Below are 25,401 nucleotides of genomic sequence, written 5' to 3' on the forward strand. Positions count from 1 at the left end.
CCATGTGGTTACTTCCTTCAGACTCCATGAAATGGTGGCCTCTACTGAAATATTTTGTCAAATTATTAATTTTGTGTATAAACAAAGATCAATTTACCTCTTTGGCTCAACTTATCCCACTCTCCCCTACTTATTATACAGTTTCCATAATGAGGATTTTAGAATCCACAATAGGATTTTAATAGTTCCAGTATATTTAAACACAGGTCACATCATAAAAACCATTGTGTTTTATGTTATTAAGATAAGGGCCTTAATTAAATAACAACAAAGTATATTTAAAAAATGTTTTATTGTCACATACACCATATAGGTGCAGTGAAATGTGTTGTTTTACATGGTTAGCCATAGTAGTATGGCACCTCTAGAACAAATTAGGATTAAGTGCCTTGCTCAAGGGCACATCAACAGGTTTTTCACTTTGTTGGTTCAGGTATTTCAACCAGCAACCTTTCCTTTATTGGTCCAATGCTCTAACCACTAGGCTACCTGCCATCCAATGACAAGTAGGCAGAGGTTTTCACAGTGTTACACACGTTACAAAAATAAGTACAGTATGTAGCCTACTATAAATGGGGCAGTGTGATAACTTAAATTTGACATTTGATTATGCCATTAAAATTGTGAATCCTATGCACCTAAAGTTATTGTGCAAAAGTAAATGTCAACATTAAGAGAAGTTCTGAAGGGAACTTTCAAGAATATTGTGATTTCAAATGTCTTGACATCACAGCTCATCACAGTAGTTCATAGTTTAGTGCAAGGGTCCTGTCTAATACAAAATAAATAACACAGCAGAGGTCATATTTAAGAAGTCAACGTCAAGTCATATCAACAGTCCGTCTGGAATGAGGAATGAATGCTACATTTGACTGAACACAGGTAGGTAGGTACTGTACTTAGGTAGTGACAACACGTTATCTGGTAAAACTAGACAAAGTGATTTATAAAATGTGTAAATCCCCCCCAAAAAATTCACTTGCAGAGGTCTTTGGTGGTGAGCTGGTAAATTGTTTCCCAATGTGTACAATAGAATAAAATATGATTGGTGGAGTGATCAAAAGACATGATTGAGTCATTAGTGTGTCTATAGCAACAGTTCTGGATTCCAAAGCTATTCGATCACATGACCAACTTGCCCATCCTAAACCACCTTTCAGTTCCTATACATAGGCCCCGTGGGAGGGAACTTGAGCTGGCACATGTGGTTTCCATGTGTTTGATATGTCCCATTAACTCCATTCCAGACATGACAAAAAGGCCCGTGCTCCTATAGCTCCTCCCGCCACCAGTCTCCTCTGACGCTCAGATAGGCTAATAACCGATTGATAATTCTAGCTTGTAGTTTGCTGCAACCTACAGTATCAGACCACTACTTATGACACAACTTTGATTACAATATAGCTACAGTATTTCAAGGGTCAAGGCTCTAGACTGCAACCCTTTGACTTGGTGTGCGACTTAAATCTGTAATTGGTGGCGTGCGAGCTGAACATTCATTACATGGTCACCTCACTCCAAAGTTTAAAAACGTCCTATTTTTTGAGTGGCTAAAACCGTTGATTTGGTCAAACAGTAAAGTGCATTATCCTCATGATTTCTGTAATGGAAGTGTCTGCCAAGCCCCTTGACCTGTTCCGCTGGAGCCTGCTGCTGTGATGTGCAAGCCACGATGTGCACTCTGGGAGTGAGAAAAAATGCTTCTTGATTTAGAAGCAAATGTTGTTCTCAGCTTTCTGTGGGTTTACTTTATATTTGTCATCTCTTATATTGAGCTCAATAGCAACTCTTTTACAATCAAAATATTAGACATGGCTTTCAGATACGAAGCCCACGAAATGCGCAAGCATTGACCCATTGTATGTGTATAGGTTAGCAGTGCTACAACAAAAAGAAAAGAAAAAAAGAAGACATTTCGTTTACTTTTAGATTAATACATGACTACTAGCAGTGGGTATTATATTTAGTGTTAGTGATCTAGCTGATGTGTTTGAGTTTTCACTGTATCATGTGGTGTATAAACCCCAAAATAATTTAGCCTATGATATTAGTGCACATAAAGATTTAGGCAAATTCATCCCTATTTCATCCCTATTTTAACAGTAAAATATAACAACAATACCCTATCGTCAACTCACAATTCATGACAATCGCTGGATTCGGTTGCACATCAAAATACTGTATCTGGAATCATGCAGTCCTGCTTGGACATGTTGGATATAACCATTTATTTCTTGAATAGCCTACCATCTCAGTAGTTATGGTCCATCTTGGGTTAGTTATACAAATCTTTGATATGACTACTCCCATAAAACTCTGGATGGAAACGTGGTTTGTGGCTAATGAGGCAATACAAATGTGATGTGGACTAAAATATAACTAAAATGAAAGGGCATTTAGTTGACTAAAACGGCTCTCTTTTCGTCATTTTAACAATGACTAAATCATTATTCAAATCACAAAAATGTGACTAAGATTTAATGATATTTCAGTCAAAGTGACAGACTAGAATGGATCTAAAAAAGAGTGCCAAAATGTACACTGAAGCAGATCTGTCGAGGGGAGGGGCTGGACGAGTGGGGGCTGGTGGGGCAGTGGGAAGAGGGGGCGGTGGGGATGTTCCAGTATTGGCTTTGGAAGTTGAGAGCAGAGCGAGCGAACCCGGCGAGGGGACAGTCTCTCTCCCTTTGTCCGTCACTTTCCAGGGGTGGGGGCAGGCTCATGCAATTCCTCAGGGAACCATCACTGCAAAAAATATAAACACACAGGGCCATTAGACTTTATTCATACTGTATGACAGACACCCAAATCTACAAGTAGACTCCATCCATCCATACATAATATAACCCAGTAGTAGTAAGTCCATGTCTCTCACCTGGTTATGTCTGCTGGTGCTCCTCTCCAGGCCTGTCTGTACACACTCCCAGCCACATCCCCAGCCACCCCAGCTAGCCAACGCATGTCTGCAGGCACCTCTGGGATCCACTCCACAAACCTGGAATACAGTAGAGGGACAACAGAGAGTCAAAGTACTGTGATGTAGCAGTAGGGTTGGCAGTTCTCAACAATTCCCGTGGTGGATTGACTTGCCTATTTTGTGACAATGTCCACTAGGTGGCGGCCCTGTGCAGTGCATTCAAATTGATTGGGTTTAGAAAGAAACCTCAACCTATTTAATTGAATTTGTCACATGCTTCCAACAATGCAGAGATAAAAAAAAAAAAAATAATACAAAAATAACAACAACATTTCGCTACACTCGCATTAACATCTGCAAACCATGTGTATGTGACCCCCCCAAAAAATTGATTTCAAATACACAATGAGTAACGACAACTTTGCTATATACACTATATACACAGGGTACCAGTACCAAGTTGATGTGCAGGGGTACAAGGTAATTGCGGTAGATATGTACATATAGGTAGGGATAAAATGACTAGACAACGGGATAGATAATAAACGGTAACAGCAGCGTATGTGATAAGTCAAAAGGGATTCGTACGAAAAGGGTCAATGCAGATATTCCAGGTAGCTGTTGGTTAACTATTAAACTAACTATTTAGCAGTCTTATAGCTTAGGGGTAGAAGCTGTCCAGGGTCCTTTTGGTCCAGACATGGTGCATCGGTACCACCATTTTTAGGGCCTTCCTCTGACACTGCCTTGAATAGAGGTCCTGGATGGCAGGAAGCTTGGCTCCAGTGGTGTACTGGGACGTACGCACTACCCTCTGTAACACCTTGCGGTCGGATGCCAAGCAGCTGCCACACCAAGCAGTGATGCAACCAGTCAAGTTGCTCTCAAAGGTGCAGCTGTATCATTTTTTGAGGATCTGAGTGCCCATGACAAATCTTTTCAGCCTCCTGAGGGGGAAAAGGCATTGTCGTGTCCTCTTCACGACTCTGTTGGTGTGATGTGGACCATGATAATTCCGTAGTGATGTGGACACTGTGGCACTTGAAGCTCTCGACATGCTCCACTACAGCCCCATTGATGTTGATGGGGGCGTGCTCGGCCCTCCCCTTCCTGTAGTCCACAATAAGTTGTTTCGTGTTGCTGACATTGAGGGAGAGGTTGTTGTCCTGGCAGCACACTGCCAGGTCTCTGACGTCCTCCCTATAGGCTGTCACATCATCATCGGTGATCAGGTCTACTACCACCGTCGTATCGTCGGCAAACTTAATGATGGTGTTGGAGTCGTGCGCTGCCAGTCGTGGGTGAACAGGCAGTACAGGAAGGGACTAAGCACGCACCCCTCAGGGGCCCCCGTGTTGAGGTCCAGCGTGGCGGACGTGTTGTTGCCTAACCTCACCACCTGGGAATGGCCTGGAAGGAAGTCCATGATCCAGTAGCAGAGGGAGGTGTTTAATCCCAGGGTCCTTAGCTTAGTGATGAGCTTGGAGGGCACTATGGTGTTGAACACTGAGCTGTAGTCAATGAACAGCATTCTCACGTAGGTGTTCCTTTTGTCCAGGTGGGAAAGGGCAGTGTGGATTGCGATAGAGATTGCGTAATCTGTGGATCATTTGGGGCGTTATGGGAATTGGAGTTGGTCTAGGGTGTCTGGGATGATGGTGTTTATGTAAACCATGACTTTCAAATCATTTTATGGCTACAAATGTGAGTGCTGCGATAGTCATTTAGACAGGTTACCTTGGCGTTCTTTGGCACAGGAACTATGGTGATCTGCTTGAAACATACAGGCATTACAGACTGGATCAGGGAGAGGTTGAAAATGTCAGTGAAGACACTTGCCAACTGGTCAGCGCATGCTCTGAGTACGCATCCTGGTAATCCGTCTGGCCTTGTGAATGTTAACCGGTTTATAGGTTTTACTCACATCGGCAACGGAGAGCGTGATCTCACGTTCATCTGGAACAGCTGGTAGTCTCACGCATGTGTTGCTAGCCTCAAAGTGAGCATAAAAGGTTTAAGCTCATCTGGTAGGCTCGCGTCACTGGACAGCTTGCGGATGGGTTTCCCTTTGTAATCCGTGATTGTTTGCAAGCCCTGCCACATCCGGGGAGCGTCAGAGCCAGTGTAGTACGATTCGATTTTGGTCCTGTATTGAGGCTTTGCCTGTTTGATGGTTCGTCGGAGGGAGTATCGGGAAGAAGCATCCACATTAGTGTCCTGCACCTCTAAAGCGGCAGCTCTAGCCTTTAGGTCATTGCGGATGTTGCCCATAAGCCATGGCAACAATAAATATGTACGTACGCTCAATGTGGGGACGACGTTGTCGATGCACTTATTATTGAAGCCTGTGACTGATGTGGTAAACTCCTCAATGCCATCGGATGAGTCCTGGAACATATTCCAGTCTGTGCTAGTGAAACAGTGCTGTAGCTTCATCGGTCCACTTCCATATTTTGCGATTCACTGGTACTTCCTGTTTGATTTTTTGCTCGTAAGCACGAAACAGGAGGATAGAGTTATGGTCAGAATTGCCAAATGGAGGGCGAGGGAGAACTTTGTACGCATCTCTGTGTGTGGAGTAAAGGTGATCGAGAGTTTTTTGTCTCTAGTTGCACAGGTGACATGCTGGTAGAAATTAGGTGAAACGGATTTCAGTTTTCCTGCATTAAAGTCACCGGCCATTAGGAGAGTTACCTCTGGGTGAGCATTTTCTTGTTTGCTTATTGCCCTCTACAGCTCGTTGAGTGCGGTCTTAGTGTTGTATCGGTAGTATGGTCTACAGCTTACCATGAGGTATTCCAACTCAGGCAAGCAGAACCTAGAGACTTTCTTAATATTAGAGATCACACACCAGCTGTTGTTAACAAAGAGACACACACACACCCTCCCCTGAGCGTCTCCGATGCCACCATTCTGTCCAGCTAGATTTAATTTACCATGTCCTTGTTTGGCCACAACTGAGAAATATATGATATTACAGTTCTTCAGATCACGTTGATAGGATAGTCTCGAACAGAGCTCATTCAGTTTATTTTCCAGTGATTGCACGTTCTAATGAGGCTGCTGTATGCTAAAGGCTAGTCATGCTAAAGGCTAGTTATGCTAAAGGCTATTACTGGGCTTTTTAGAAGACGATTTGTTTGCATTACTGTTGTCATTGAGGGCTTGTTAGTTTGTGGTAGGTAGCACTAGTAGTGGTATACGATGTAGTCTTACCTCTTGCCCACTGAGTAGGCTGATACCACAGGTAGTGTGCAGGGCAGGAGCATGTAGGAGGCCACTCTGACCAGCAGCATCTCAGACACCTTAGCATACAGACCAGGCTTCTGTTGGCACGCCTCACAGAACACTACAGTCATAGAGGCACACTATGTCACACTTCGCTGATACAGGCACAGCCTCAGATGACTTTCAGTGACACATAATCAATCACACGTCACTGACAATAGCATAGTGACAACACAATGTTATAACTAGAAAACAACAGCTTTGAGCAGAAAAGATTGGAAAGTCTTGGTCAGGGATGGGCAACTTTGATGGGGTGGGGCCGTGGTGGCCACAAAAAATTTGAACTCGCAGGTCTGCATACATACATGCATGCCCACACATGCAGTCAGAGCCAGCCCTAGCCTTTAGGTGGCCGTAAGTAGAAACATTTTTTTGGGGGGGCCATTTAAGCATTCCCCCTCTTGACAGCGGAGGGAGAAAAAATAGCATTTTAAGAGCTAAGTTCCTGCAATTCTACACATTTTGCCATGGGGCGGAGAGAAAATGTTGCAGTTTTAAACCACGTTTGCTACAATTCTACACATTTTGCCATGGGGCGGAGAGAAAATGTTGCCGTTTTTAAAGTTTTTATATCTGAGTGACTAATAAAATCAATGGGGGCTCCCTGATCGGTAATTTGACGATGATCATGATTACTGCAAGTTTAGATAGCTGGCTAAACTAGAATGTATCAATCCCCCCAATAATTGCTGACATGGGCTAATTGAGTGACTGTCAGTAGCTAAGTTTCGATCCAATTTGCGACAGATTTTCATGTGAATATTCTAAAATCTGCATAAAACAATATGCACATTTTCCCACCAGAGATGTGTTTCCATCAAAATGACTTTTTGCGGCTAAAAGACTGGTCATGATGACGTGGCGCACACCATGTCTGCATTTATAAAATTGTACCGCCATTTCATGTTTCCATCAACCTGGTGGTGACTTTTTTTCATGCGTCAGGTAATTCATCCGCCTGAATTAAATAGCAACCGCAAAACACCAGTCTCAACGTCAACAGTGAAGAGGCGACTCTGGGGTGATGGCCTTCTAGGCAGAGTTGCAAAGACAAAGCCATATCTCAGACTGGCCAATAAAAAGAAAAGATTAAGATGGGCAAAAGTACACAGACACTGGACAGAGGAACTCTGCCTAGAAGGCCAGCATCCCGGAGTCGTCCCTTCACTGTTGACGTTGAGACTGGTGTTTTGCGGGTACTATTTAATAAAGCTGCCAGATGTGGACTTGTGAGGCGTCTGTTTATCAAACTAGACACTAATGTACTTGTCCTCTTGCTCAGTTGTGCACCGGGGCCTCCCACTCCTCTTTCTATTCTGGTTAGAGCCAGTTTGCGCTGTTCTGTGAAGGGAGTAGTACACAGCGTTGTACGAGATCTTCAGTTTCTTGGCAATTTCTCGCATGGAATAGCCTTCATTTCTCAGAACAAGAATAGACTAAAGAGTTTCAGAAGAAAGTTCTTTGTTTCTGGCCATTTTAAGCCTGTAATTGAACCCACAAATGCTGATGCTCCAGATACTGAACTAGTCTAAAGGCCAGTTTTATTGCTTCTTTAATCAAGACAACAGTTTTCAGCTGTGCTAACATAATTGCAAAAGGGTTTTCTAATGATCAATTAGCCTTTCAAAATGATAAACTTGGATTAGCTAACACAACGTGCCATTGGAACACAGGAGTGATGCTTGCTGATAATAGGCTTCTGTACGCCTATGTAGATATTCCACAAAAGAAATCATCAGTTTCTTTTCTTTCAAAAACAAGGACATTTCTAAGTGACCCCAAACTTTTGAACGGTAGTGTGTATATATACAAAAAAGTGGAAATTGATACGTAGGCCTACAAAATGGCACGGGACGCCAGTTGCCCATCCCTGGTCTAGGATGACCTCCTATCTACCTTTCTTGATTTGGGTTGGCAGGTTGTCAACAATCTGCTCATCCAACCACCAGTGTTGCTTCCTCAGGAGGCGGAGCCGCCAGAACATCCAGTTCTTAGTGGTTTCCATGGCGATGGGCTCGCAGCAGCAGGTGACTTCTGATAGGTTGGGGCCGGCAGTCGGACACTCCAGCTTTAGCAGATCTGACATCATAAACGATACATTAATAATCTTTGTAATACAGCATAGACTAGTTGTTTGTTTAGCACAAAAAACGGTGCGTGGCCACTATGGAGCAAAACAGACAGGGTTGGCTTAGATTGTTTTTGTCTCAATGTTTATTGAAACCATAAATACATTTGCACAATGAGCATTTGTTGTCTCTCAAATACATTGTTACAGTTGTTGGTTAACTAGCTAGCCATGTTAGCATTGACAGGAAATCAGTTAAAACACCTCAAAACAAGACATGGTAATCAAGATAAAACTAGATGAAACAAGCCACCTACGAGTCCCCACACGAGAGCTTCTTGTCATTGTTGCTAGCTATCTGACTGTTCAGAGTCATAACAAAGCACGGCTTCTCGCGCCATCGATGCGCGCACATTTTCCTGATGTTGTCAGCCAATCTGTCTACACAAATATTACACCATAAATAAGTGTTGGTTTACCATAATGGAAATGGAAATAAGTGCTGGTTTACTCCACACTTCATTTTGAACCCTGTACAATTGACATCATTGATGCTCACTGCGTATATGTCACAGTAGCTTAGGATCTTAGTACAGCCCACTATTACTGTCAAAGGCAACATAGTAATACTCACGGTTCTCCTCAAGAAAGCGAAGGGCGTCCTTGTAGCCACTCTGACATATCTCTGCCATGACCTGTCAAAGAAAACACATAGATCATACCTATTGAGGTAGGGGATCATATGCAAGAGGTAAATTGAATAAATATACTGCTCATATATAAGAGACAGAGAATACCCATAAGACAGAGTCTTTGCTAATCATATAACAACCGATATATAACCACACAAAATACAGGGCAACGGCTCAGACACATTCATCATGCCATGTGTTATAACTATTACAATTTGACTTACCGATTAGCAATCATGTTATTTTTGATAATGAACTATTACATAAGCAGTTGTTTTTAACTACATAAAACAGTGGAAATGATGTACAGTTGAAGTCAGAAGTTTACATACACTTAGGTTGGAGTCATTAAAACTCGTTTTTCAACCACTCCACAAATTTCTTGTTAACAAACCATAGTTTTGGCAAGTCAGTTAGGACATTTACCTTGTGCATGACACAAGTAATTTTTCCAACAATTGTTTACAGACAGATTATTTCACTTGATATCATGGGAAAATCAAAAGAAATCAGCCAAGACCTCAGAAAAAAAACTGTAGACCTCCACAAGTCTGGTTCATCCTCGGGAGCAATTTCCAAACGCCTGAAGGTACCACGTTCATCTGTACAAACAATAGTACGCAAGTATAAACACCATGGGACCACGCAGCCGTCATACCACTCAGGAAGGAGACGCGTTCTGTCTCCTAGAGATGAACGTACTTTGGTGCGAAAAGTGCAAATTAATCCCAGAACAACAGCAAAAGACCTTGTGAAGATGCTGGAGGAAACAGGTACAAACGTATCTATATCCACAGTAAAACGAGTCCTATATCGACATACCTGAAAGGCCGCTCAGCAAGGAAGAAGACACTTCTCAAAAACCGCCATAAAAAAGCCAGACTTCGGTTTGCAACTGCACATGGGGACAAAGATCTTACTTTTTGAAGAAATGTCCTCTGGTCTGATGAAACAAAAAAAGAACTGTTTGGCCACAATGACCATCGTTATGTTTGGAGGAAAAAGAGGGAGGCTTGCAAGCCGAAGAACACCATCCCAACCGTGAAGCACGAGGGTGGCAGCATCATGTTGTGGGGGTGCTTTGCTGCAGGAGGGACTGGTGTAATTCACAAAATAGATGGCATCATGAGAAAGGAAAATTCTGTGGATATATTGAAGCAACATCTCAAGACATCAATCAGGAAGTTAAAGCTTGGTCGCAAATGGGTCTTCCAAATGGACAATGACCCCGAGCATACTTCCAAAGTTGTGGCAAAATGGCTTAAGGAAACAAAGTCAAGGTATTGGAGTGGCCATCACAAAGCCCCGACCTCAATCCTATAGACAATTTGTAGGAAGAACTGAAAAGGCGTGTGCGAGCAAGGAGGCCTACAAACCTGACTCAGTTGCACCTGCTCTGTCAGGAGGAATGGGCCAAAATTCACCCAACTTACTGTGGGAAGCTTGTGGAAGGCTACTCGAAACCCTTGACCCAAGTTAAACAATTTAAAAGCAATGCTACCAAATACTAATTGAGTGTATGTAAACTTCTGACCCACTGGGAATGTGATGAAAGAAATAAAAGCTGAAATAAATCACTCTACTATTATTCTGACATTTCACATTCTTAAAATAAAGTGGTAATCCTAACTGACCTAAAACAGGGATTTTTACTAGGATTAAATGTCAGGAATTGTGAAAAACTGGGTTTAAATGTATTTGGCTAAGGTGTATGTAAACATCCGACTTCAACTGCATTCCATCCTGACCCGTACAACAGGCTCCTCCTGTCCTGTGTTTGTGAATGGATAACAATCCAGGAAGTGTTTGACTAGGGGTTATAAGTCAACGTGTCTGAGGCTACTGAGGCACTGTTCTCTGGCTACTCTAGATTTTGTGTTACTACAACAACAAAGCCACAGGGAAAGAGGTATCTAGCCAGAAACTGTGGTCATGTCTGAATACCCATACTAGCGTACTACATACTTAAACTGCACACTATGTACTCATCGTCGCATACTGTTTAGCACGTACCGTTTAGTAAAAAGTGTGCAGTATATGCCACTGCCGCAACGTAGCGCTGATGGATTTCTCCAAATTAAACAGACATGCATTGCATTAACCAGCCTGATAACTAATTTCCAATTCTATACATTTTTTACAATTCTGAATAGAATAGGAATGGAGTTATAGGCCTACTCTGGCTGGTTATAGGCAGACTATCGCATTCGATCTATACCGTAGCCCATATAGGCCATCTATCCTATTCAAAATAATTGAAGACAGAAACATTTGGTTCCCTTTCAACATATTCATTTGTGAAACAAAAGTTTTGTAACTTATGTATTATGTTGCTGTGCTGTCTAGCGGTTTTGAATTTGCGATGCACCCGACAGCATTTGAAAAGTTTTAATATGTGTACTAGGCTATTTGATATAATTTATATAATAAAGCACTAATCATTGTAAATGAGATCAGAATGACTGCTAAAGCTTGAAATGAGTATAACATCCAGAATTTTAACAAAATTAACTAAATTCTATCAGCATATTGATTGCAGCACCCGTGCGGGCAATACACTGGACCATTGCTACTCTAATTTCCATGATGCATACAAGGCCCTCCCCCTTCTTCCCTTTGGCAAATCCGACCACGACTCCATCTTGCTTCTACCGTCCTATAGGCAGAAACTCAAACAGGATGTACCCGTGACTAGATCTATTCAACGCTGGTCTGACCAATCCGATTCTATGCTTCAAGATTGTTTTGATCAAGCGGACTGGGAAATGTTCCGGGCAGCCTCAGAGAATAACATTGATCTATACGTTGACTCAGTGAGTGAGTTTATTAAGAAGTGCATCGCAGATGTTGTACCCACTGTGACTATCAAAACCTACCCTAACCAAAAAACATGGATGGATGGCGGCATTCGCGCAAACTGAAAGCGCAAACCACCGCATTTAACCATGGAAAGAGGACTGGGAATATGGCCGAATATAAACAGTGTAGTTATTCCCTCCGCAAGGCAATCAAACAAGTGAAATGTCAGTATAGGGACAAAGTGGAGTCGCATTTCATAACACATTCATAACCCATACATAAGGCATTTACAAGCAGTCATAAACAACCCATCTAATGAATGGGACTAAGGAGCATCCTGATATTCCATCCTACCTTTGGCAACAGGGCCTACATAAGGACTTCATAACACATTCATAACACATAAATAACACATTGGTAAGCAGTCATAGCGGGCGTCTTACACTCTTAGAAAAATGGGTTGCAAAAGGGTTTTTCGGCTGTCCTTTCCACAGTTCTACCTCTTCAACCTCTCTTTCGTGTCGTCTGAGATCCCCAAAGATTGGAAAGCAGCTGCGGTTATCCCCCTCTTCAAAGGGGGGGACACCCTTGACCCTAACTGCTACAGACCTATATCTATCCTACCCTGCCTTTCTAAGGTCTTCGAAAGCCAAGTCAACAAACAGATTACCGACCATTTCGAATCACACCACACCTTCTCCGCTATGCAATCTGGTTTCAGAGCTGGTCATGGGTGCACCTCAGCCACGCTCAAGGTCATAAACGATATCGTAACCGCCATCGATAGGAAACAATACTGTGCAGCCGTATTCATTGACCTGGCCAAGGCTTTTGACTCTGTCAATCACCACATCCTCATTGGCAGACTCGACAGCCTTGGTTTCTCTAATGATTGCCTCGCCTGGTTCACCAACTACTTCTCTGATAGAGTTCAGTGTGTCAAATCGGAGGGTCTGTTGTCCGGGCCTCTGGCAGTCTCTATGGGGGTGCCACAGGGTTCAATTCTTGGACCGACTCTCTTCTCTGTTTACATCAATGATGTCGCTCTTGCTGCTGGTGATTCTCTGATCCACCTCTACGCAGACGACACTATTCTGTATACTTCTGGCCCTTCTTTTGACACTGTGTTAACAACCCTCCAGGCGAGCTTCAATGCCATACAACTCTCCTTCCGTGGCCTCCAACTGCTCTTAAATACAAGTAAAACCAAATGCATGCTCTTCAACCGATCGCTGCCTGCTCCTGCCCGCCTGTCCAACATCACTACTTTGGACGGCTCTGACTTAGAATATGTGGACAACTACAAATACCTAGGTGTCTGGTTAGACTGTAAACTCTCCTTCCAGACCCACATCAAACATCTCCAATCCAAAGTCAAATCTAGAATTGGCTTCCTATTCCGCAACAAAGCATCCTTTACTCATGCTGCCAAACATACCCTTGTAAAACTGACCATCCTACCAATCCTCGACTTCGGTGATGTCATTTACAAAATAGCCTCCAAAACCCTACTCAATAAATTGGATGCAGTCTATCACAGTGCCATCCGTTTTGTCACCAAAGCCCCATATACTACCCACCACTGCGACCTGTACACTCTCGTTGGCTGGCCCTCGCTTCATACTCGTCGCCAAACCCATTGGTTCCAGGTCATCTACAAGACCCTGCTAGGTAAAGTCCCCCCTTATCTCAGCTCGCTGGTCACCATAGCAGCACCTACCCGTAGCACGCGCTCCAGCAGGTATATCTCTCTAGTCACCCCCAAAACCAATTCTTCCTTTGGACGCCTCTCCTTCCAGTTCTCTGCTGCCAATGACTGGAACGAACTACAAAAATCTCTGAAACTGGAAACACCTATCTCCCTCACTAGCTTTAAGCACCAGCTGTCAGAGCAGCTCATAGATTACTGCACCTGTACATAACCCATCTACAATTTAGCCCAAACAACTACCTCTTTACCTACTGTATTTATTTATTAATTTATTTTGCTCCTTTGCACCCCATTATTTCTGTCTCTACTTTGCACTTTCTTCCAATGCAAACCAACCATTCCAGTGTTTTTTTTAGTTTTTATTTTACTTGCTGTGTTGTACTCACTTCGCCTCCATGGCCTTTTTATATTTTTATTTATTTATACATATATCTGTTTGCCTTCACCTCCCTTATCTCACCTCACTTGCTCACATTGTATATAGACTTATTTTTTTATCTTTTTCACTGTATTATTGACTATATGTTTGTTTTTACTCCATGTGTAACTATGTGTTGTTGTATGTGTCGAACTGCTTTGCTTTATCTTGGCCAGGTCGCAATTGTAAATGAGAACGTGTTCTCAATTTGCCTACCTGGTTAAATAAAGGTTAAATAAAAAAAATAAATAAATAAAAACATGGAACTAAAAAGGTTTCTTCAAAGAGTCCTATGATTTTTTGATTCTTTATTTAACTAGGCGAGTCAGTTAAAAAAAAAATCTTGTTTTCAATGATGGCCTAGGAACAGTGGGTTAACTGCCTTGTTCAGGGGCAGAACAACCGATTTTTACCTTGTCAGCTCGGGGATTCGATCTTGCAACCTGTCGGTTACTAGTCCAACACACTAACCACTAAGCTACCTGCCACCCCATAATGTGGACAGCCGAAGAACCCTTTTAGGTTCTAGATAGGAAAAAGGTGCTAAGTGTGTACCTTGGGTTCTGGGGGGAACAGGGCCTTGCTGAGGCGGTACATGTTGCTCAGGTTCAACCGGATGGAGGTGTTGGTGAAACGAAGCTCGTGGAAGTTGAAGGAGGTGTCGCGGGGACAGATGTCGCTTTCGCCTGAGAACGGAGAGATGCTGATGGTGTTCTTCAGCTCTGACTGAGGAAGGTTGTCACTGATCCCCCCATCCACATAACGCTGGAGAGAGAAGAGGGGGTAGAGAGGGAGGAGGGAGAGAGGGAGAGAGGGAGGAGGGAGAGAGAAAGTGAGAATACTTGGGTGTTTTTGGAACCATGCACAACTTACATCAGGACCACAGCCTCTCCACAGAACAAGACCCCAGGCATACTGTGGTCAAGATGTCTCAGGGCTGACAGATATGACTGTTCTACATCTCTTATACAGTATAAAGGCTATCAACTTCGAATGAATGCCAGATAAATCTTCTCTAAGAGGCAAGACACATCAATATAGCTGTTACAGAATCCCCCTGCCAAGGGCGCTATATCACTGTTTGTGTAAGCATTTGTTTATTTGCTTTCTGGAGCCACGCTGTCTGAATTTCACCCATCCTCACCCTTCGTCCCCCTCGCCTGAGATATCAATATCTCCTCCAGTTCATGGCTTCAGCCAATCAGACAATAGCCATGTGTCTCAAATCTGTGCACGCTCTAGCCCTGCAGTCTTTCCAGACCCTGATTGGCTAGCCAGCCTGACCCACGCTCTCCAAGGGAGTAAATATTGCCCGCACCTAAACTGTGTTATTCCAGTCTGTGAGTGTGGGTGAACATATGTGCATACGATTTGTGACTACAAAGTAAGTTGATGTCGCTGTTATCAATGTAGTATGTGCTAGAGTAGCAGTATTCCATGTAGTTCTCATTCCTGTTATTATTATGTTACTACTGATGAGTCCTTGCTCTTGTGTGTTGCTGTGCAATAGCATACTATTTGTATATTATACAGTCCTTGTCATTAGTCTTACTGTGCTATTGCCACGCTAGTCATTCATCTGGTGTTCCTATGTAATACATGATTATTAGGTCATTGTTAGGTACAGTCCTTGTTGTTTAATCCCATACCCCACTATATCGTACTCTGAAAATATATTTTCAGGACAGTATATTTATCTCCTGTATAGCATATTTACTACCTCCCTATTTCTGTCCATTACAGAACCATACACATGTACATCTTCTCCTGTGTATGATTTAAAGTTCCTGTGTGTGTTAACTCTGGGCTGCTTTATTCCCCTCTAACCGGGGGCGGTGTTAGTGAGTCGCAAACCAGTAAAATATGTAGAGCCGGGTCACTCTCTTTCAATTGCCCTGTGCTCGATACAGAAATGGATAAAGCTCATTGTCACGACTTCCACCGAAGTCAGTCCCTCTCCTTGTTCGGGCGGTGTTCGGCGGTCGACGTCACCGACCTTCTAGCCATCGCTGATCCATTTTTCATTTTCCATTGGTTTTGTCTTGTCTTCCGTCACACCTGGTTCCAATCCCATCAATTACATGTTGTGTATTTAACCCTCTGTTCCCCCTCATGTGCTTAACGGTGATTGTTTATTGTAAGTATTGTGCACGTCTGTACTGGTGTGCGTCGGGTTATGTTACCCATTGCTTTTTATTATTAGATTTTCCGGTGGGTTTTGTTAATAAACTGCGCCGTTGGAAACACAGTTATTTCTCTCCTGCGTCTGACTTCTCTGCCGCCAGTTCACACCCTTACACTCATAGGCCATTAAAGCACTGACAGAGACCCCTAGGTGTTTTGAGGAGAGAGTAAGTAAATAATAGTATTTGGAAAATATATTATAAATATTTGTTGACTGCCTCCGCGCCTATCTTCTGCTAAAAAAACGTGTCACTTAACCCAACGCGGTTATCACTGAAATCGAATGTATAAGATACGACATATTCAAGGAAACATTTTCCTTGAGGGCATATTAGGTGTAAAACGCTTAGAACATCTGAGGGGAAAAAGGATATCAGCGCCAGTTCCTAAACCAGATTAAGTCTCAACTTGGCAGAAAGGTTGGCAAAAACATTGGTTTGTTAGTTTACCTGAAATGCACATAGATCATTTGTTCTGGATCTTTGTAGAATTTTGACCCATTTTGAGTCCCACATAATCGTGTGTTCTCTACTCCCACCATTAATCCACAGGTAAAAGGGAAGACCTAGTTAGTTTCTAGTAATCTCTCCTCCTTCAGTCGTCTTCGGTGGGCTTTACATGGCGGTTGGTAACCAACCTGGCTACGCAGACGCTCATTGACGAGTGCGAGCAGTTTCAATGAAATTATTGAATAACATGCATGTGTACATTTATTTTGCAGCACATGCAACGCGGGCGGTATGGTCAGCATATTAGACAGGTCTGTGTGTTAATATGTTCAGTCACAGTGTAGACTTGGCTCTGAGCCAGTTCTTCACTGAGCCAGAATGGTATGAGAGAGAGAGAGAGAGAGAGAGAGAGAGAATACCTAAATAGATCATTGATATATGGTAGTTGATGTTTTGAAGGACTGCGCTCCTATGTCCTAGTGACTCAGTTTAGAATGGAGCTACCCTGGACTTTCTGGTCCCAATCTGCTGAAGCCAGAAGCCAGTCTGGAAGTACACTACATATACAAAAGTATGTGGACACTGACAAGTGTATAAAATCCAGCACACCGCCATGCAATCTCCATAGACAAACATTGGAATTAGAATGGCCTTACTGAAGAGCTCAGTGGCTTTCAATATGGCACCATCATAGGACGCCACCTTTCCAACAAGTCAGTTTGTCAAATTTCTGCCCTGCTAGAGCTGACCGGTCAACTGTATGAATGAATTACTAAAATGTAATTTTTGTGTCAAATCGCCAATTGGCAACCCATCCCTTATGGGATTAATTGACACATAAACAAACATTACAAAAATTCACTATGGTAATTAAATGATAATTCTTCTTCCTGTGTTCTCTGCATTGAGTATCGCATAAAGAGTGAAAAAGAAAAGTATGGTAAAAATCAAAACATAATAGTAAATAAGGTTATCCAAGCAATAATTACATCCCTAGAGCAGTAAAATAATATACATACATACATACATACACACTGTACATATACACATACATACATACATACATACATACATACATACATACATACATACATACATACATACATACAAACAAACATATGCAAATAAATAAAAACAGAAAAAAACAAAGAAAAAAAACAGAAGTAATTTCAATCCAGTCTAGCACAAAGAGAATATTCATATGGGAGACAAGCCCACACACAATCTATAAACACACATGCCATTTACCACATAGAAGCAACATATTTTTACAATATAATTATAGGTAGCCCTTTTTTGTTTATTCCAGGCTTTATCTAAATATTCCTCAAACGGAAATACACTGTATGTGCTGTTATTGTGAAGTGGAACATTCTAGGAGCAACCAACGTCTCCGCCGCGAAGTGGTAGGCCACACAAGCTCACAGAACGGGACCGCCGAGTGCTGAAGCACGTAGTGCATAAAAATCATCTGTCCTCGCTTGCAACACTCACTACCGAGTTCCAAACTGCCTCTGGAAGCAAAGTCGGCACAAAAACTGTTCATCTGGAGCTTCATGAAAATAGGTTTCCATGGCCGAGCATCCGCACACAAGCCTAAGATCACCATGCGCAACGCCAAGCGTTGGCTGGAGTGGTGTAAAGCTCACCGCCATTGGATTCTGGAGCAGTGGAAACAAGTTCTCTGGAGTGATTAATCACGATTCACCATCTGGCAGTCCGACGGACGAATCTGGCTTTGGCAGATGCCAGGAGAACACTACCTGCCTCCATGTATAGTGCCAACTGTAAAGTTTGGTGGAGGAGGAATAATGGTCTACGTCTGTTTTTTATGGTTTGGGCTAGGCACCTTAGTTCCAGTGAAGGGAATCTTAATGCTATAGCATACAATTACTTTCTAGATGATTTTGTGCTTCCAACTTTGATGCAACAGCTTGGGGAAGGCCCTTTCCTGTTTCAGCATGACAATGCCCCTGTTTACAAAGCAAGGTCCATACAGAAATGGTTTGTCGAGATCGGTGTGGAAGAACTTGACTTGCCTGCACAGAGCGCTGACCTCAACCCCATAGAACACCTTTGGGATTAATTGGAACGCCGACTGCGAGCCAGGCCTAACCGCCCAACATCAGTGCCCGACCTCACTAATGCTCTTGTGGCTGAATGGAAGCAAGTCCCCTCAGCAATGTTCCAACATCGGTTGAAAGCCTTCCCAGAAAAGTGGAGGCTGTTATAGCAGCAAAGAAGGGGGGGGGGGGGGGGGTTACTCCAAATTAAAGCCCATGACGAGCAGGTGTCCACATACTTCTGGTCATGTAGTGTGTGTATATATATATAGATTACACCACTGACCTGCCAAGGAAAATGGTTCTCGGGCTGATTAGCTACTAGGGTAAGGTAGATTGACAAATAAAAAGTACCAGAGTGTATGCACAGACAGACATACACACGAACAGAAACATTGTGCAACACTTGAACCTATAGCCTCCTTATGACTATGACCTCAGCAATAAAGGCATCTTAAAGACGAGACCATAATAAACTTTTGCTGATTTTTCTTAGAAAATAAGGAAACCGTGTTCAAGGAAACGTAAGAAAGCAGTTGAGGCATTAGGGCCTTGGGCACTTACCACTCCTTGGAAGGATGGGGGGATCAGGCCACAGTATATGGGGATGAAACAGCTACACAGCAGCGCCTGTAGACACATCAGAGAGAGAGATGTTACACAGTCCAACCCAGTTTACACTTCATACAACTAATGTAAACAGTCAATGGCAAGCCCAGCAGCTGAAAGGACAAATATTTCTGGGATATGTATGGGATATGGAAAAACTCTCAAGTGCTCAGGGGTGTTCAGGGCCCATATTCACAATGTTTCATAGTAGGAGTGCTGATCTACGAATAGGTCCCAACTCCAATCCATTATGATTTAAGTGGCAAAACTGATCCTAGATCAGTACTCCTACTCGGATATGTTTTGTGAGGAGGACACTGACCTGGATGAGCTCCTCCTTGGACTTGAACTCGGACACGATGACGTTTTGTCCATCAGACACGCGAGTGAGTGACACACACAGCCTCCCGGAGGCGAGTGTGTGAGCGTTGGCGGGCAGGTCGCGCTCCAGGCCCGACCTGATGATCTTGAGCGGGTTGAAGGAGGGGTGGAGGGGGCCCAGGTTACGCTTCCTGGCCTCCATGACAGTCTCGATCACATCCTCACAGCACTTAGCTAGAGGAGAGGAGGGACGGAGAGACAGTCTGTTAGTTGTGTTAGGGCCTTCCATTGGGAGGAATTAGATAATTGTTTTATTCAAAGGAAAATTGATTCTCTAGGGCACTAGACAGTGATCTGTAGCTCACAAAAAAACATTTCTCCACCGGTTTCACTTATTTACTGCCCTGCACCTGTACTGAGCTAGTTATGTGTGTTCATATCTACACTTGGATGGAATGGATCTAAAGACTTTTATGCTCACAGACAGAGTTCTTGTAAATAAAATCTATTAGTGATAAGAAAATACTGAAGTAGTGTAATAGTTCATCAAATGGCTACCCAGACTATTTGCAGTGACCCCCTTCTTTGCACTGACTCTCTTGCAGTGGCTCTATGCACACTCACTGGACTCACCCACACACTCACACATACTACAGTGACACACACACAAACACACACACACACACACACACACACACTACATACGCTCTAACACTCACACATAGACACACTTTCATACGCTGCTACACTGTTTATTATCTATTCTGAGTGTCTAGTCACTTTTACCCCTACCTACATGTACATATTACCTAAACCACCTCAACTACCTCCGACCCCTACACATTGATTCGGTACCGGTACTCCTTTTACAGTTGAAGTAGGAAGTTTACATACACTTTAGCCAAATAAATTTAAACTCAGTTTTTCACAATTCCTGACATTTAATCCTAGTAAACATTTCCTGTCTTAGGTCAGTTAGGATCACCACTTTATTTTAAGAATGTGAAATGTCAGAATAATAGTAGAGAGAATGATTTATTTCTGATTTTCTTTCATCACATTCCCAGTGAAGTTTACATACTCAATTAGTATTTGGTAGCATTGCCTTTAAATTGTTTAACTTGGGTCAAATGTTTTGGGTAGCCTTTGCACAAGCTTCCCATAATAAGTTGGGTGAATTTTGGCCCATTCCTCCTGACAGAGCTGGTATAACTGATTCAGGTTTGTAGGCCTCCTTGCTCGCACATGCTTTTCAGTTCTGCCCACAAATATTCTATTGCTTTGTGATGGCCACTCCAGTTTTGCGCAAATGCTGCCATCTATCCACGGTTTTTGGTTTGGGTAGGTTTTAATAAGTGGGAACAACATCTCCTATAGACTTCCTGATGAACTCAGTCACTGTGTCCATTGATAAGTCAATGTAATTCTCAGAGGCAACCCGAACATATCCCAGTTTTCGTGATCAAAACAATCTTGAAGCATGGATTTCGATTGGTCAGACCAGCGTTGAATAGACCTTAGCACGGTTACTTCCTGTTTGAGTTTCTGCCTATACGAAGGGAGGAGCAGAATGGATCTGATTTGCCGAATAGAGGGCCCGGGAGGGCCTTATAGCCATCCCAGAAGGGAGAGAAACAATGGTTGAGAGTTTTTGAAGCGCACTTACGACACGCAATGTGTTGATAGAACTTCGGTAGTGTTTTTCTCAAAGTTGCATTGTTAAAATCCCCAGCTACAATAAATGTGGCCTCAGTATATGTGGTTTCAAGTTTGCACAAAGTCCAGTGTAGTTCCTTGAGGGCCATCGTGGTATCGGCTTGAGGGGAAATATACACGGCTATGACTATAACCGAAGAGAATTCTCTTTGGAGGTAATACGGTTTACATTTGATTGTGAGGTATTCTAGTTCGGGTGAAAAAAAGGACTTGAGTTCCTGTACGTCATCACAATCACAACATCAGTAGTTAATTATGAAACATACACCACTGCCTTTCTTTCTCCCAGAGAGTTCTTTATTCCTGTCTGCGCGATGTACTGAGAACCCAGCTGGCTGTATGGACGGGGACAGTATATCCAGAGAGAGCCATGATTGCGTGAAACAGAGTATGTTGCAGTCCCTGATGTCTCTCTTGAAGGAGATCCTCGCCCTGAGCTCATGTATTTTATTGTCCAGGGATTGAACATTAGCGAGTAATATACTCAGAAGCGGTGGATGGTGTGCATGCCTCCTGAGTCAGACTAGAAATACACTCCTCTTCTCCGCCAGGGGAGTCTTGGAGCAGCCTCTGGAATAAGTTCAATTGCCCTGGGGGGTACGAACAAAGGATCCAATTTAGGAAAGTCGTATTTTGGGAAAGTCGTATTTTGGGAAAGTCGTACCCCTACCTACATGTACAAATTACCTCGACTAACCTGTACCCCCGCACATTGCTGTACCTCCACACATTGACTTTGTACCGGAACCCCCTGTATATAGCCTCGGAATTGTTATTTTATTGTGTTACTTTTTAGTTTATTTTTTACTTTAGTTTATTTAATAAATATTTTCTTAACTCTATTTCTTGAAGTGCATTGTTGGTTAAGGGCTTGTAAAGTAAGCATTTCACCTGTTGTATTCGGCACATGTGACAAATAACATTTGATTTGATTTGATTTCTGGTCATAATGCTGGTAAGTTACCGCCGCTCTGATATCCAAAAGTTATTTTCGGCTGTATGTATTGTAATAACACAAAAAAAAATTCTGGGCTAATAATTTAAGAAATAACACGCAAAAAAAACAAAATACTACAAAGTTGCTTAGGAGCTAGAAGCAGAGCTGTCAGCGCCATCTATTTTACTTCAGGAATGATGTTCAAACCCCTGCTCATATGAAATCTCTCGCCTGGATGAATGAATTGATCCACACCAGTCACTCTCCTCCATCCTCACCTACCACAGGTACTTTTGGCTGGCTGAGTTAGCGCTTTATAGTCTATGCAAGCACTATTTTGAATATCTAGTTTATTCAATTGTTATAACCTACTGACTCGCTTTATGAATAAATCCTGAATATGCTGCCAAGCAATTGTGGTCCCAACAAGGACCCCTGTTTAGAGTGTCTTTAGGCTATCCAGGGCTTTTTAAAATCCAAGACCAAAAATACTATACATGTACACAATTGTATTTCACCTTTCAGGAATCTCTGTGATTCAACCTCTCCCCGAATTACACAAAAAATAAGTACTATTAAAAATAAGTACTACTGCAGCTGAGTCCCTGACCAGAGCTCCCCTTTGCATGCACATAAAAACATCTACATTTAAGTAATTTAGCAGACGCTCTTATCCAGAGCGACTTACAAATTGGAAAGTTCATACATATTCATCCTGGTCCCCCCGTGGGGAATGAACCCACAACCCTGGCGTTGCAAGCGCCATGCTCTACCAACTGAGCCACACGGGATCTTAACGTAGGTATCTGTACATCTCCTTTACTGTGAGATGAACGCAGGCTACCTTTATTTCCCTTGCCTGCCCTTTGCTCTGTATTTGTAGTGCCTGTATAACATTGACATTGAGTAAAGCTGAAACAGTTCAAATGGGCTGTGGGCCTGTGTTCGGTACAGCTACATGTTCAACACAGCTTAACTGTCATGACCTGTGCAATTAACCCCTCCCTACTACATGGGGTGATGTACTTGTTGTCGGTGATATAAAAGTTGGTGTTGATGGGGTCACAATAGTGCATTGCCTGTCAAGTCTCCTCACTGCTGATTGGTCAGTTCAGTGGAGCCACATCCTTATCTGGTCGTAACTGGAAAAGGAGAGGTGTAGTTGAGTGAGCTTGAGGCTTTTATGGTCTGTGCCTGTCAGCTTGTAACATGATGAGAGAGAGTGAGAAAGGGCCTGGAAGATATCTGGAAGCTATTTTATCTCAAACCGTAAATGTATTTGGAGAGTTTTTTGGCCACCGGGCCTAAACACAAACATTCATGAACACATGAAAAAAGTATTGTCTACATCAAAGAATGTCATTTTTCTCCATAAAAATGCTGCAGAAAGATGTTACACAATTTTGCATTTTGGAGAGGTTTATGACGCCTTGGTATGGACAAAAGCACATACAGTCAGATTGGTATCAGATATCTGTATAATGTTTCCCGGCACATGTTGACAAGATGTTGTAGAATCACTGGAAGGAGATATTGACCAGCTGAGCATCTTTGAATAGTCACCTCAGTATACAGCTCAATGAACAAACCAGGCGTTTTGTTATATTTCAGTCTTCTGTGATATACTGTATATAAACTCAATGCAAGCTCAAAATGGAATACATTTCAACTCTATATCATACATGGTACAGGTGTATTCTTCAATGTAAGCCCATAACCATGTGTGAGGTGTATACTCTTGTCTCAAAGTAGATTTGTTTAAGACTACCAAGAAACGCTCTGTGCGGACCCCTGTTGAAGCCCACCGCGGTAAAAGGTTCATGACCCCTATATTGTCTGTTCACTCTATAAGTCAAATGCATCATTATTTTTTCATTGGTCGCATACACGTGTTTAGCAGATGTTATTGCAGGTGTAGCGAAATGTCTCCCTCTATTACTCTTTCACACTTTCTTTCAATCTCACCCTCTTTAACCCTCTCTCTCATTTAAACATGATTCAACTGGGACAGGTATGGACTGATTCCCAGAAACCTTGCAGGAGGCTACTCCTTCGTCTCTTTGACTATAAGGTTATGGGGTTCAAAATGAAGAGAAAGTGGAAAAGGCCAGGTTTCGCACAGATACTCAGCTAAGAACTACTCTCTAAGTCAGTTCTATTTGACGCAAGGTTATATTTACTCTTAATCGTGATTGTGTGTGTGCCCCTAGTCAGCGAGATCCATCACTACCATTGGAAGGCATCTGATCCAGAGGACCAATAGGTCAATAGTCCTTTAACTGACCATTTATCAGTGGTGATATGATCAATGAGTGGTAGACTACCATATTTCTACACTGGCAGGTATTTTGACTCGATTATAAATAATTTGCAGTTTATAACATGAGAAGAATGTAGCCTATTTTAAAATTCTAAATTCAACCTATAACACGAGTATAATCACCTATCTATTACATAGGAGCAACGTTTCCAGCATTGTTAGTCATTTCACCCCATGTGTCAAGACCATAAATTATTATTCTTGAAAATTAATTTGACTGCTAATCTGAAGTTGCCCTAAACACATGAAAGGGAGGACTACTCCTTGTGCGTAAAAGTCCCCATCCAGGCAATCAACTGATGACAGGAACTGGTGAAATCAAGGGCCAGTGTAGGGTACTGTAGCCTACCTATGGATGCCTGGCTGGCGAGCATCGAGGCAGAGAGGGAACCAGCTGAAGCCCCGTAGATCTTGGTGGCACCTTTGATAAGGTAAGGCGCTTGTTCCGACAGGCAGCTGGCCACTCCGATGTGATAGATCCCCAGGAACCCGCAGCCGGCGAATGACAGGTTCCATTCCTTCGTTAGGTCGAACATCCCTGGTGGACAGTCTTTAACGAGGACCTACACGTTTGGGTAAAGGCGCTCCTTATGATCACTCCAAAATGTTAACTTTTTGGACACGTCCCCTTCACTGTTGAATGTCAACAACAGTTCCGAAAGATATTGGAATAGAGGACGGCTCAAACTAGCGTACACTAGCCAGTCTACTTCTTGTGCAATGTACGAAGAGACGGACAGTCATCAATTGAGAATCGCCGGAGCGCTGAACTACCCGGTTCAAGAACAGGGCAGGTCTGGCCAATCTTTATAAAGAGGCAGAGTCTTATTTTAGGTGGAGCCACGCCCCACACTCTGAATTGGAAATAAATGAGAGAGAGATGCAGTCTATTAATGTATATTATATTCT

General features: G+C 42.7%; 1 protein-coding gene across 1 annotated transcript; it reads right to left on the bottom strand.

Annotated features, from left to right (window-relative positions):
- Window positions 1-25,295, bottom strand: LOC129865238 (patatin-like phospholipase domain-containing protein 2). Its single transcript, XM_055937856.1, has 9 exons — window positions 24,842-25,295; window positions 19,521-19,753; window positions 19,154-19,219; window positions 14,449-14,658; window positions 8,908-8,968; window positions 8,102-8,284; window positions 6,134-6,266; window positions 2,876-2,995; window positions 1-2,745 (listed from the first exon to the last, which is right to left on the bottom strand). The coding sequence occupies exons 1-9, from the start codon at window positions 25,026-25,028 to the stop codon at window positions 2,517-2,519; spliced, it is 1,422 nt and encodes a 473-aa protein (XP_055793831.1). The 5' UTR covers window positions 25,029-25,295; the 3' UTR covers window positions 1-2,516.
- Window positions 25,296-25,401: the final 106 nt, after the last annotated feature.

This window comes from Salvelinus fontinalis, chromosome 11, assembly GCF_029448725.1.
Source record: "Salvelinus fontinalis isolate EN_2023a chromosome 11, ASM2944872v1, whole genome shotgun sequence".
Taxonomy (NCBI): Eukaryota; Metazoa; Chordata; class Actinopteri; order Salmoniformes; family Salmonidae; genus Salvelinus; species Salvelinus fontinalis.